The sequence below is a fragment of the Pipistrellus hanaki genome, assembly GCF_964339955.1.
Source record: "Pipistrellus hanaki genome assembly, chromosome: 2".
In the NCBI taxonomy this organism is placed as follows: Eukaryota; Metazoa; Chordata; class Mammalia; order Chiroptera; family Vespertilionidae; genus Pipistrellus; species Pipistrellus hanaki.
The window spans coordinates 14267570-14282114 of NC_140504.1; the positions used below are offsets into that span (position 1 = coordinate 14267570).

Consider the following 14545-nt stretch of genomic DNA (forward strand, 5'->3'; position numbering starts at 1 on the left):
CTAGGGGACAGACACTCAATGCAGGAGCTGCCCCCTGGTGGTCAGTGCGCTCCTATAGGGGGAGCACCACTCAGGCAGAAGCCTGGTTCGTGGCTGGTGAGTGCAGCAGAGGCAGGATAGGCTCCTGCCTCCATGGCAGCTGGACATCCCCCAAGGGCTCCCAGACTGCAAGATGGCACAGGCCTGGCTGAGGAGACACCTCCCTCAGTGCACAAATGTTGTGCACCAGGCCTCTAGTAGAAAAAATAAAACTGCTCTTCAGGCCATAGTTTCTTCTCCAAAGTGAAAGACTATGGCATCTATAGTTGCCATTCAACACACTTTCAAAGCATGGTCTTAGGATTGATAAAGGTTAATTTGTTTAGCCTAAAAGTAAACTGGGGGGAAAAACTGACTATATTAAGATTAATTTATTTCCAAAACGTTGAAAGTCATCGACAAATATTCAAATTAGTGTCCTGTTTTCTATTTGTCTGTGTATTGATCCACTGAATGATTCATATAATCCAAGTTATTGCAGACCCCTTAGGTTTATAAAATATCCTATGAGAAATATGTGGAAAGACTGAGGGGAGAAAAATCAATGTCAAAGCAAGAAATCCCTGGACTTAACTTTTTCATTTTTACTCTCCTGAAGATATACCCATCAAAAATATAAGAAGTGGCTGAATCATATGCCCAATTTCCTTTGGCCAGAGAAATGATGAATGGGGGACAGAAAACATAGGGTAATACTCCTCCTATACTTTTCTCTCCTGGAGGATAGAGCAGAAATCTCTTTTCCTGCAAGAAAACCACAGGAATGGATTAAGCATACAGTTAGTCTTAGCTTCCACATTTTAAACAGTTGTTATTCAAAATGAAAAGAAAAAAGTAACATACAATTCTCAGTCATTAAAAAGGCATGCTAAATGTAAGGTTTGAGGTGCAGGAAACTGACCACCAAGGAGTTTTAAAGTAAAGTTTATTCCCCAGTAATGAACGGGACTCATTACGGAGGTAGAGAAATCAGACTTGAAGGAGTTAGGAGGAGAGATGGACCCAGCCCGGCTGCCACCTGGATATGGAGGACAAGCAGCACATAACTGGTCTGGGGGTCTTTTTAAGGGGAGGAACAGGAGAGGGTTAAACCCAGGGAAGAACAGGAAGGGGTGGGCTCCAGGACACTCTGGCAGGCGCTGATTGATGGCTCAATGTCTTGGAGATGTCTCTGTGGCAGATGCCAGTAATGTCATAACTCTGCCCACCAGTTGGGAGGAGGGAGAACCTTATAGTAAACCTACCACTAACTAAATTCACCAGTTACTCTATTTGTAGTACTTGGCAAGCTACCTAGTCTTTTTAAACTTTATATTAATTGTCCGAAAGATAATTAAAATACATGTCTTAGAGAGTGGTCATGAGAATTAAGATAAAACAGATACCACAGTTATGTCTCTATTCGTGAATAGCATAAAGAGGGACACAGTCAATGTTACATCCCCACTCCCTTTCCCATTATGAGGTTTTGTTTTTTTTTTAATACAGTTGAATACATTTTTTAGCAGAACTTTCAAAAACTAAACTAAGGTTAAAATGAGATGATTATACTCAGTGATACTCATTTTAATCTGATCATTTATTTGACAAAAAATAAAAATAAAAATAGAAACCCCAAAAACCCACACTTCATTTCTGAAGCTTCCTGTTATTGGAGACTGTATCGAATTACCTTAATAAGGTAATTCTGTAAGTGCAGAATTATAAGGCAAGTAGGTGGAAAAACATCATATTTCATCTTTTACTGGATCCATGAGTTTCAAATCATATTTCCCATTTATTCCTCTCAGCTGGCAAGATACTATAGATTTATAGAGGGGAACGAGGCAATTAAACTTGAACACCGCAGTTTCCAAGCCATAATGTGTTATGAATATGCTTTTCAAGGGTGTTAAGTTTATTCTCATGTCTGAGAAAAATCAACAAATGCATGCATCATATACCTGCCGCTAATACTATTATAAATTATGCCAAAGAAAATTGTTGTAGGAGAGCGGGTTCAAAGTCCATGAAGATTATGTGCCATTGTTCAACAGCCTTTGTTGTCAATGACCATAAAGTTTTACTAACCCCATTTGGAACACTAGAGGAGAGAGATAAGAACTAAAGTTACATTTCACTGATTGATATGTGGGCTGCTAAAGAGTACTAGAGGGGTGGTTTTGGGCAATTGTTCCAATGCTTGCAGGGTTTGTAGCATATAGCTTGCCCTAGGCTTTGTTACTTACTGTGTAGGCAATTGCAGAAAAACAAAGTTTCACTATCATGGGCTTTCTTGTCCTTATACAAAAATGCAATCTTGCTACCCTTCCACTACGTGCAAGAGTTTGGGGACTGAAGAAAAATAATTGGCTGATTTAATGAAATTGAGTCAAGAGAAGCTGAGGTGGAATTATGTTCCTGGGTTGAATTGCCCCAAGACTATAACACAGGGACTTTTTCTGACACCAAATGCATTATGACTTAAAGTGTGTTTCTTTCTCTACATTTAAGAGAACAATATTAATATATTGCTAAACACTGAAGACCATTCTGTGCACGTGATATCGGAACTATTAAAGTACCTTTCCACTGTAATTTCATTTGGATCGACCAACGATGGTCTTGCTGAAAAGATTAAATTTGCTCTATCAAAGTGGATGAGAATTTCTGTAAGGTGATAGCTATTTTTCCAATACCGTGTAAAAGTAAATGCAGTTGGTCTCTAAAAGGCAGGCGTTCTAGGATTCAGATTCAACTGCCGCTGCTAAGCAAGCTATGGCTCTTGGGCTCAATTTGTCTCAAACAGCATCACTTGACTGCTTAATATTATTACTCCCATTTAAATGACAGGGAAAATAACCCAGCCAGCATGGCTTAGTGGTTGATCATTGACCTATAAACCAGGAGATTGAGGTTCGATTCCTGGTCAGGGGGCTGTGGGCTTGATCCCCATTGGGGAGCATGCAGGAGGCAGCTGATCAATGACTCCTTCATTGTTGATGATTCTATCTCTCTCTCTCCCTCTTCCTTCCTCCCTGTAATCAATAAAAATGTATTTTTAAAAAATGAATAAATAGCCGAAACCGGTTTGGCTCAGTGGATAGAGCGTTGGCCTGCAGAGTGAAGGGTCCCGGGTTCAATTCCGGAAAAAGGCATGTACATTGGTTGCGGACACATCCCCAGTGGGGGGTGTGCAAGAGGCAGCTAATTGATGATTCTCTCCCATCGATGTTTCTAACTCTCTAACCCTCTCTCTTCCTCTCTGTAAAAAATCAATAAAATATATATATATATTTTTTAAAACTAACTAGAGGCCCAGTGCACAGCCAGGGCCTTCCTTAGTTCCACACCAACCTCTGGTAGTCAATGCACATCACAGCAAGCAATCAAACTCCTGGTCAGTCAAACTCCTTAGGGGACATTTTGAATATTGGCTTTTATAGATATAGATTAGTAATGACCCAGTCTCTCACTAAACTCCAAGCTCCATGAGACTAGAGTCTCTGTCTTACTACTCCCTTTATGTCTATCCTTAAAAATGTGTTACACAAATAAATAGAAAATAAATACTTATGGAGTGAGTGAATAATTATTAATGACATCAAAGGATCTCATGTGTTTTTGAGGTTAGATCTACAGAGGTTAATAAGCCATAGACAGAAATATGAAGTTCCCATGGAAAGTTTTAGGACAAAGTATACATCTTCCTAGCCATATCCCCAAATCTGAATCGCTAGAATTCTATTAACTACTATTAAAATGAATCTAACATAAAACTTTTTTGTTGTTTATTTAGTTAGCAAGCATTTACGGAATACTATTGACACTCCACCTTTCATGGGTCAGGGACTTAATGATTAAGAACTCTTTTGATTATTATCTCATAGATATCAATGGTAATAGTATGTATTTGGATTTATTCAGTATCCTTTTTATCATTCTATTTTTAATGTCTTATATGGGAATATTCTGTCATTTGTGAACAGTTCTGATCTTTATACTGTTCTGTTTTTAGATGTTAGGTGATCCATGAATTTCCCAAATGCGTATATCCTTTTTAATTAGAGCTAATTATAAAAATCTAATTTAGTTTTATATATACTCAGCAACTCTATCCATAAATGTTCCAAATGAAGTATTACCTTAGTAGATTCATTGACATAAGCACTTTTATTTTTGCAATTAATTTCATAGAGCGTTGGGAGACATTGCAGAGTAAAATATGATTTTAGAGCCCAGTAGATGGCAGTGCAGTGCTGGTTTTAAGGTTAAGAACAATAACCCCCCCCAAAATGCTACTGAGTTTAAAGATTTTTAAAAACTTTAAACCATCATTGTCATTCTAATCATAGACCCCAAAAAATCAGATTATTACATTGCTCTGAAAAATAGAAGCATATGTCTTTATCTAGTGAGCATAAAACAGCATTTTTAGAATCACACCTAAAATTCCCAATTACTAGAGTAAAATGTGTTTCTTGCTGCATCTCTATGTGTCAGTGAAGGACAGGACAGGCTGAGAAGTGCACATTGATCAGATCCAGGCACGAGATGGCAGAGAACTCTTCAGGGGCATGTCTTTCCTGTAAGAACCCCTGACCCATATTGAAGGAAATATTGAAGGAAATAGTCATTGGATTTTTTTTTTTTCCATTGCTCAATATAGCTCTGTGCTGGGAATTTTAAGTAACTTATTTTACTATAAAATGGCATTCGTTGGCAAATTTTGCTCTACAGAATGCAAACCTTGACTTCAGCCACAATATTTTTTTAATATATGTATATGAGTAAATGAAATGCGTACCAGTAATGCAGATGCTGCGGAAAACATTCCAACAAATCGTCCCATATAACATATATAACAATCCTAGCAGGTGTAAACAGTAGGGGCCAAATGTCAAAACTGTAGTGTTGATCTATCAAAGTTCAAATAAAATAAACATTCATATTCAACATCTATGAAGAATTTGTTTAATATAAAATTCTAAGTTTTACAAATTATTGATATATTAAATGAAATTAATATTTCCAGGGAAAATTGAAATATGTGCTTGTAAGTAAGAATTTAAATGACAAAATGCATAATAAATATCCAAACATTGTACATATGGTAAGGCATTAAATCTGATACATATGCAGTAAATTTACAAACTCAGTCTTTTTTCCTTAAGGCAATGTCTCAGTGAAGTGTCCGCCCGGTTCAAGGCCTTGTGCTGATGCTCTAAAATGTATCGCCATTGATTTATTTTGTGATGGAGAATTAAACTGCCCAGATGGTTCCGATGAAGACAATAAAACTTGTGGTAAGTAGTGTTCCCTCGCTGTTCTCTTCCCCCCTTGCTTGATGGAGACCATGTACACATACTGTTGACCTTAGAAACACCCAAACTTGTGAAGAATTTCTAGAAGAGTTTGTTTGAGCCAAACTGACAACTTGTGCAAGGGAGCAAGATCTCAAATGCTCTGGGGATGAGCAGTTTCGTTTCTCAGTGTCTTTTATGCATTGAAATGAAGGAGGGAACATAAAGAAGATAACATGAAAGTTGGAGAAAGCAAGCATGGTTTATAGGATAATTACAGTCATGTTTTTCTTGTACTTGAGAAGAGGTTTGTACAGGAGTCACATATTAGGAAGAGTGGTCTGAAAGAGGGGTAATTTCAAAGGTATATATGTTAACTTAGGTGCGCAGAATGTATGGGCAGGACTAAACTTAAGGTAAAGACAAGCCTTTTACTAAAGAGGTTATATACTATGAGTGACTGCCCATAGTGACTGCCCAGTTATGAATTTATAGTCAGTTCATCTGGTGAGATTACATTCCATAGAACCCCTTTTATACACACACACACACACACACACACACACACACACACACCATATTTTCCGGCGTATAAGACGACTTTTGAAACGAAAAAAAGTCAACCGAAAATCTGGGGCAAAAGACCAAAATTGCACAAAAATTACCTGGAGATCTTGACAGCAAAGTAAGTCTTTTCTTTGAAGTGGGGGGGGGTAGTCTTATACAGCAAATATAGGCCTAAACCTATGTTTTAACTGTAAAATTAGAGGGTCGTCTTATACGCCGAAAAATACGGTATGTGTGTATATATGTATCATGCATATGTATGTAGAACATGTTTATATATTAGAACATAGATCTTCACTGTTGCACACACCCCTCAGATACCAGAAACTATTGGAGAATAAGATTTCTCAATAGTCATGATTATAATTTAACACAAAATCTAAAACATCATTATTGTATTTTCTTAAACTTTATTTTATACAATATTTTAATAAAATAGAATATCAGTTGATGATGATGGAAAGGATGCTGTGGATGTTAGCAATGACTGTCGTATGTGGGCCAAAAGAATGGCATTCTTTTTCATCCCATATTAAACTATCCCAAAGTGGCTGTTATGTATTTGAGTGCTTTTCATTTTTTTCCACCATCATAACATCAGTCTTTGTTTTCCATTTTAATGGTCCCTAACTCTTTCATTTTGATTGTTGCTTTTATTTGCCTTTTGGCATAGAAACAACAAATAAACAAACAAAAAAATGTACTTGAGTTGTAGATCTGTGAATAATGGAAATCAGCTGTGAATAAGATCTTAAAGTCTCATGAATAAAACATCTGTGTTTTATTTGTAAATGTTGTCATCTGTTAATAATAACAGTTTCTATCATTATTAATTGGCATTTAAGTAGTATGTACCGTATGCCAAGCATGCCCCTAAGTTATTTGAACACATTTACTCTTTGACTTATTTCTTCATTGTACAGTTGAGTAACATATACATGAAAGATTACCACATAGGTATAAATATAGATTAATAAGCAGTGTGAAGACCTAAGCAAATAATTCTAACTTATAATTTGTTCTTGAAAAATTAAACAGAAAAGCATGAATTGAATAACTTTGGGGGTGATTCAAGATCAATGACAACATTGATCCTGAGAACAATTAGCTCCTGAAGTGTGAAAAGGCTTTAGTTGCTATTTGCTACACTTTGCTTTCCTAGTATTTGTTTTAACTTTGCTCTTCTTGGGTGTTATTAATTGAAGATGAACACTCTAATAACAACCAAAGTTTTAAAAATTACCTATCCACTTGAAACATACTTTACAAGACAGGAAGTTGGTCTGTTTCCCATCACCAACTCAAAAAGAAAAGAAAAAAAAGAAGAGGCAACTTGACCAAAGAGGCTTCTTTTACTAAGAAATCCTAATTCAAATGTTCTTGGATAAAATTCAAACCTTCAAAGTTTAAGTACGTACTTTGAAGTGTACTCATAGCATATTGGAAGAAAGTGCAGGCTACAGAATATTTTTAATCTATTTTATATAACTAAGTTACTCAAAGCAGAAGAAAGAAACCTATTTTTCTTTTGCTGTGGTTTCCAGGCAGTTTTCAAAATCTTCTCAGGGAGAATATAATACAAGTGTGCCATCATGAGGTGATCCAGGTGATGTTGATTTACATTTCAAAAATAATAATGTATACCAAATTGAGACATATGGCTTTAATCTGTAGAATGATGATCAATCATTTTACATTGGGGGAGGGAGGGTGGGTATATATAAAATCAGGAACTGAACCACACCTATAATTTGATCTTTACTGTCGTGGAGTTAATAATTTTCATGATAAATTAATATCAATGCATTTCAAAAAAATCATCATAGATATATCTTGTAAATATGAAATTTTGTCCTAAAATAAGTCATAGAGCCATGAATTACTTTTCTGAGGCACTATAAATTCATAGCATGAGCCTCACTCACTATTAGAACTGAATTAATTCCCTAAATTTGTGTTAAGGACCAAATGCATTATTACTTTTCAGTCTCTTGGAAATTTTGTGTTAATTGAACTTTAGTATCAACTTGCCATTTGTATCACTAACTTTCTTAATCCCCTCAATTCCCATTTTTTATTTTTCTTGACTCCCTTCATTATTTGTAATTTAGCATTATATTATTAGTAAAATTGGATCTATTTTGGAAAATAAATAAGAAGAATTTGAAGATTAGGAATTGGACAAATCAATCAATTAATCTATATTAATCCAGCTAGAATTCAGGCATATACGTTATTTTATTTATCATTTCATTACTAAGTGTTGAGCCCAAAAGCAGTGACTTCACCTCAGCATCAAATCAGGTAGCATTTCTTCCTGAAAGCCCTTGTCCATCAATCTACATTCACAGAAAAACTAATTTGAGGGAATTCTTTCTATATGAAATTGACCTATACTCTCCCTCTATTACTCTTTTTCTCCCCCCAGTTTTGAGCTCTAATTCTAGTTTATGTTATTAAGAGAGTCACATTAATATTGACTTCCCCACACAGCTTGCTCTTTTAGTATTTAGTTATTTAGGTTTGCACAACTTAGAGCTGACTATAGCTGAACCAAGATTTCTTTAAATTGTTTTTTTCCTTTCGATTAGAATCGCATCAGCAGGAAAGTTTACTTTTTAGCTGACTCACAGCCTCCAGTCCAATGTTCAGGTCTATTTGGAAGTTGGCAAGTGTCTCCACAGATTGCATCCTGCTCTGTGTGTGCACCACAGACCAGAGTGGTGGTCATAGAAGCTATCCCCCAAAGTTGGACTTGATCATCCTGGAGAATTCAATGCCCTGCACAGGCATGTAAATATTGAGCCTGCAGAGGACGCTCTCAGCAGGTCCTAAGGGTATTTTCCATCCCACCACAGACAACATTTTGGTAGCTCGAAAGAACTGCTGGTATTACTTGACAGACTCATTTATCTCCCACTTAGAGTTTTTTTCTGATACTGCCTTGGAAAGCACTTTGTAGTCTAAAAAGTTATTACCCCGGACCCCCAGTAATCTTACTCAGCCACAGCTGCATTATACCTGTTTTCCCAAAAGGCTATTTTGCTTCATTGCCTTATGTAAAATTAGGTTTTCCAGAAACAGCCTGAAATTAACTGAGAATTTACATAAGAAAGTCCCTAGCACAAACCTCTGTCTTGAAATAATATTTTGACATTGTGAGCTTTGCTATTATGAGTAGTTTAATCATACTGTAATTTTAGTTTAGATTCCATAAAAATATTCTTTTCTACCTTTACTTGCATGCAAGAATTCACCAAGGGCCCTTCCGTGTAGAGTATCCCTCCTCACTAACCCTCAGCACTTGCATAGACCACTGGACAGTCCAATTGATCATGTTCTTCAAGACTAAATGCTGTGATGCACAATCTTAGTGATTTCACACAACATTGGGTTATTTGTCATTTACATCACAGTCCCAGGAAGATGGCAGAGGTCTGCGCTCCTACATAGGCATTCAGGATGCAGCTCCTCCCTGGTCCCTTCTGTCCCAAGGCCTCCCCTCCACCCTCTGCAACCGCTGACTGACAAGGAAGAATGCTACCGAGGTCTTTAGAAAGGCAGTCTGGAAACACAGAACCATCTCCACAGCAGTTCATTGGTCAGACTCAGTCACGTGAACCCACTGTGGGAGGAGCTGGTCAGTCATGTGCCTAGGAAGGGATTGGAAAAGGGGTGAGCTTACATACAACCATCTCTGCCACCAGGGACATCGCTCAGCCTTCTGGAAAATTGTGAATGCTGTTGTGAGGCACAAAGCTGTTGATTTCTTCCTCAAAATATCTGTAGTGAATAATACAAAGAGGCAGTAGCATATCCCAGCTTCACAAATAGGTTCTATAAGTTCTTAAATTGGTCTTTTTCTGTTCTCTTTTATATTCTTTTTTTTTCTTCCTCCTGTTTGTAGTAGACGGCTATTGCAAACGTGATCAATATTTTAGTTTTAAGAACATTGAAAGAGACGGGATTTCCTTTTTATTGTTGACATCATTACAGATACCCTCCACTATCTCCCTTTCTGCCCCCCACCACTCAGCCCTCATGCCCCCCCCCCCCCACCTTACCCTATTGTTGTCTGTGTCCCTGGGCTATGCATATATGCATATATGTTCTCTGGCTAATCTCTTCCAGTCCTCTCCACACCCCTCCCCTCTGACAATTGTCAATCTATTCCAGGTAAACATGCCTCTGTTTCTATTTTGTTCATCAGTTTATTTTATTCATTACATTCCACATATAAGTGAGATCGTATGGCATTCCTCTTTCTCTGACTGGCTTATTTCGCTTAGCATAATAATTTCCAGGTCTATCCATGCTGTAGCAAGGAGATGGAATTCTTTTTTAATCCCCTGTGTCTTTCATTTACAATTCACTTCCTGCTTTTCAGCACAAAAAGTAGGTGTTGTCATCATGATAGCTCTGTATTTAAGGGTATCCGGCCACATAGCACTATGTGCTCTGGAATAAGACTGGCTGCTGTGAATGGTCCCTTATATGCTGGTTTCTTAACCCTTTGTGCCTCCGTTTTCCTACCTTTAATCTCATAAGATTGTTGCCAAGATAACATTAATACATATATAATCCTATATAATAAAAGCCTAATATGCAAATTGACCGAATAGTGGAACAACTGGTAGCTATGATGTGTACTGACCACCAGGGAGCAGACGCTCAATGCAGGAGCTGCCCCCTGGTGGTCAGTGTTCTCCCATAAGGGGAATGCCACTCAGCCAGAAGCTGGGCTCATGGCTGGTGAGTGCAGGAGCCTCTCCCACCTCCATTGCAGGTGAGCAGTAAGAAGCGAGGGTCCCAGACTGTGAGAGCCCCAGACTACGAGATATATGTCTGACTTCTGGTTTAGGCTCACAGGCAGACATCCCCTGAGGGACCCCAGCCTGGGAGAGGGTACAGGCTAGTCTAAGGAACCCCTCCCCCAGTGCACGAATCTTATGCGCTGAGCCTTTAATGACTTTATAACTGTCTGGCACACAGAAAATGCTCTATACATTCCAGCAGTTATATTTTAGGGCTGGGAGGATTGATCGCCCCACCTCATTAAATACCAAGTATTTACAATAGCCATGGACTGTCTCACGTTGCTTATAATCTTGGATCACATAGATTGCTTGACAAACTGCAATTAAAAAGCTCTATATATCACATAAAATACAGGCAGACAGTATTCTTGCTTTTACGGTCATTGAAGATAGGTGATTCATCGTCCCAATTATTTGGCATGATTTGTGGTAGGCAGGGTTGAAAGTGAAGGAGATTTTCTTTTGTGTTTTGAAAATTACTAAGCTCTGCATTAAAAAGTCACATATTTTACTGTTTATCTTTAAAACATATAAATTAGCTCTACATTTATACAAAAGGAGATTTCATTCTCTCGACAGGCCACAATTTTCTCTATTTCCTTTCCTGAGGTCTGTAAGGGCCCGTGCAGAGTTGAATCCTTGCTCTTAGGTGGTTATCTTTTTTATTCTCAGTTTGTTGCTATTTTTTGTTGTCTTCGACCTGGAATCAGGCTATCAAGTCATAATCCAATGCAATCAATCCCTGGGTCATTGTTACTAGAAATACTTTTAAACTAAACATTTATTTGCCAAAGTATTTTTATGCTTTATAAAAATGATACCCCAAATTGCTAAAAGTTAACCAAAAATATTTGAATTTTTACCAAGATTTTTAAATGCTGGTCAATTCTTTAATTCTTTTTTTTTAAAATATATTTTATTGATTTTTTACGGAGAGGAAGGGAGAAAGATAGAGAGCTAGAAATGTCGATGAGAGAGAAACATCGACCAGCTGCCTCTTGCACACCCACTACCGGAGATGTGCCCGCAACCAAGGTACATGCCTTTGACCGGAATCGAACCTGGGACCTTTCAGTCTGCAGACCGACGCTCTACCACTGAGCCAAACCGGTTTCGGCCAATTCTTTAATTCTTTTGTCCATATAAAGTATCTTATATCATATTATATCTTACATTTTATAACTTAGCACAGTTTCTGTGTAATATTACAATGGGCTTTCCTTTCTTACTTTAGAATTAGCTTATTCAGCACTCAGATTCCAGGGAAAGCAATCTGATTTTGTTAAGTTTATTCCATTTCTATACCTTCCCCAATGCCTCTGGCACATGAGGAATTAATAATATGCCAGGAGAAAAAGGACACATTCTATGGTCATTTGTAAATAGCCAGTGGATTTTAAGCATGAGATCTGATCTCCCATTGCATCATTCAGTTTTATAAAATAACCTAGCACAGATTCAGTCATGAGAGCTCTATACAGTGTTCAATGACCTATTTAAACCCTATTTCATTTGGAAAATCCTTCCAAGATAATTTTGTCTAACATTAATTTTCATTTTTGACAGCCACAAGTTGTGATGGAAGATTTTTGTTGACCGGATCTTCCGGGTCCTTCGAAGCTATCAACTATCCAGAGCCTAATAACTCAAGTGCTGTTTGCAAGTGGATTATACGGTAATATACCATCTTCTATTCCCCATTCTTAAGTCTTAAAGACACTCTCTGATGCAATAAGTCTTACCATCTTTAGCAATGTATTAATTTTTCCCCAAATTGTTTTCATTAGCTATGAAGCAAAGCCTTCCCAACTGATAAGAACTTTCCTTCTTATTTTAACCTTTCAAAAAGGCTTCTTGCCAGCCCAGTGGGCGTGGCTCAGTGGTTGAGGGTCGACCCATGAACCCAGAAGTCATGGTTTGACTCCCTGTTATGTTATAGGCTCAATCTCCAGTGTGGTGCATGCAGGAGGCAGCTGATCAATGATTCTCTCTCATCATTGATGTTTCGAGCTCTCTCTCTCTCTCTCTCTCTCTCTCTCTCTCTCTCTCTCTCCCTACTTCTCTGAAATCAATTTAAAAGAAATAATCCTATCTAATTAAAGAGTAAAATGCAAATTGACCATCACTCCAACACACAAGATGGCCACCCCCATGTGGTCAAAGATGGCCACCACAAGATTGCCAGCAGGGGAGGGAAGTTGGGGGGAACAAGGCCTGCAAGGGAGGGCAGTTAGGGGTGACCAGGCTGACAAGGGAGGGCAGTTAGGAGTGACCAGGCCTGCAGGGAAAGGCAATTGGGGGTGACCAAACCTATAGGTAAGGGCACTTGAGAGGGACCAAGCCTTCAGGGAAGGAGAGTTAGGGGCAAATCGGGCTGGCAGGGGAGCAGTTAGGAATTGATCAAGCTGACAGAGAAGTGGTTAGGGGGTGATCAGGCTGGCAGGCAGAAGGAGTTAGGGGCAATCAGGCATTCAGACAGGTGAGCAGTTGGGAGCCAGCAGTCTTGGATTATGAGAGGGGTCCCAGATTGTAAAGGGTGCATGCTGGGATAAGGGACACATACACCCCCACACATATCCTGTGCACGAATTCCGTGCACCAGGCCTCTAGTATCAATAATAAAATAAAAAGGCCTTCTGTCTAATAATTAGGTCATCTCATTAGGCCCTGTAGCAAGTTTTTTTTTTCTGTGGTTGCCACAGATCAAGTACTGCCATATTAAAATGTTCACCTGAGCATTTTTCACAGAGGAGTGCTACCTGATGTTGCTCCCAGATATTCTAAGGAACAAATCATTTTTACTCAAATATAAAGAAAATTGGAATAAACACCTTGCAATTTTTAAAGTGTTTAGGACTTCCCACACATGCTATGTCAATCTCCACAAAATATATGTTTCTTATTAAGCCACTGAACATCTTCTCCCCACAGCCTTCAGTCTAACTGTTCTATGGAAATTTACTTTGAGAATTGACATTCTGGTTAGTTCATTCATTTAACAGCTGGATGAGATAATGGTTTCACAACCTACCTACTGTAAAATAGTTTTAATCATTGTAATGATCCACTAGCAAACGAGGGGAATCAATATAACAGCTGATTAAAGAAGATTAAAAGGCAGAGCTTCGGGTTCTTGCCAAACCAATGGGAGGAAACGGCCCCATAAAGATTCACTAGGGTTGTTTCCCTACGCAGACACATCCCAGAGATGAGATGGGCTGTGAAGGGAAGATTGTTCTACACACATTTACTTGACAATATTCAGGGAAAGAGCAACATCCTGTCTCTTTAAATAATTTCTATTTTTGGAGCTAAGCTCCATGGAAGTCGTGTAATATGACTGGAGCATAATTTCCTCTGTTTTCATGTTCTATACAACATGTTACTTGTGTGCAAATGATATGATTTTGTATTTACAATGGCAATTCTAAATAATTCTTGCCAAGTGAAAAATTAATCAATTTGTAGGATAATGCTTCCAATATAATCACATCAAATTCAAAAAGCACCATTTATAAATGACTATTAGCATTGTTGATAAGTAAAATGAAAAGCATCCTATTCCTTACTCTACAGGTCCTCAGAAAGCCTTAGAAAAAAATCTTAGATTACTTCTGAAAATGGAAAATGCATGAATCCTAAATGTCTTCATGCAATCTTTCAAATTTTATTAATGCCAAATAAAAATAATGTCATTGTTATAGCCACTTCTTAATAAAGGTAGGTCAAATTCATAGGGCTTCTAAGCAGAGCACAATAAACTTCTACTATAATTATAACATCCTTTCTGACACTGTTAATTAAGGATTGTATGGTTCTGTTCTTTTTACTTTCTTTCCA

General features: G+C 37.8%; 1 protein-coding gene across 1 annotated transcript in view; it reads left to right on the plus strand.

The window, feature by feature from the left end:
* The window catches only part of TMPRSS15 (transmembrane serine protease 15), a gene marked incomplete at its 5' end in the record, with an annotated part of 105809 nt that overhangs the window by 21618 nt on the left and 69646 nt on the right, over window positions 1-14545 (plus strand). Inside the window, 2 exons of the mRNA XM_084874325.1 lie at window positions 5193-5324; window positions 12272-12380. Of these exons, the coding sequence (XP_084730451.1) occupies window positions 5193-5324; window positions 12272-12380 (241 nt within the window). The remainder of the gene's footprint in view (window positions 1-5192; window positions 5325-12271; window positions 12381-14545) is intronic.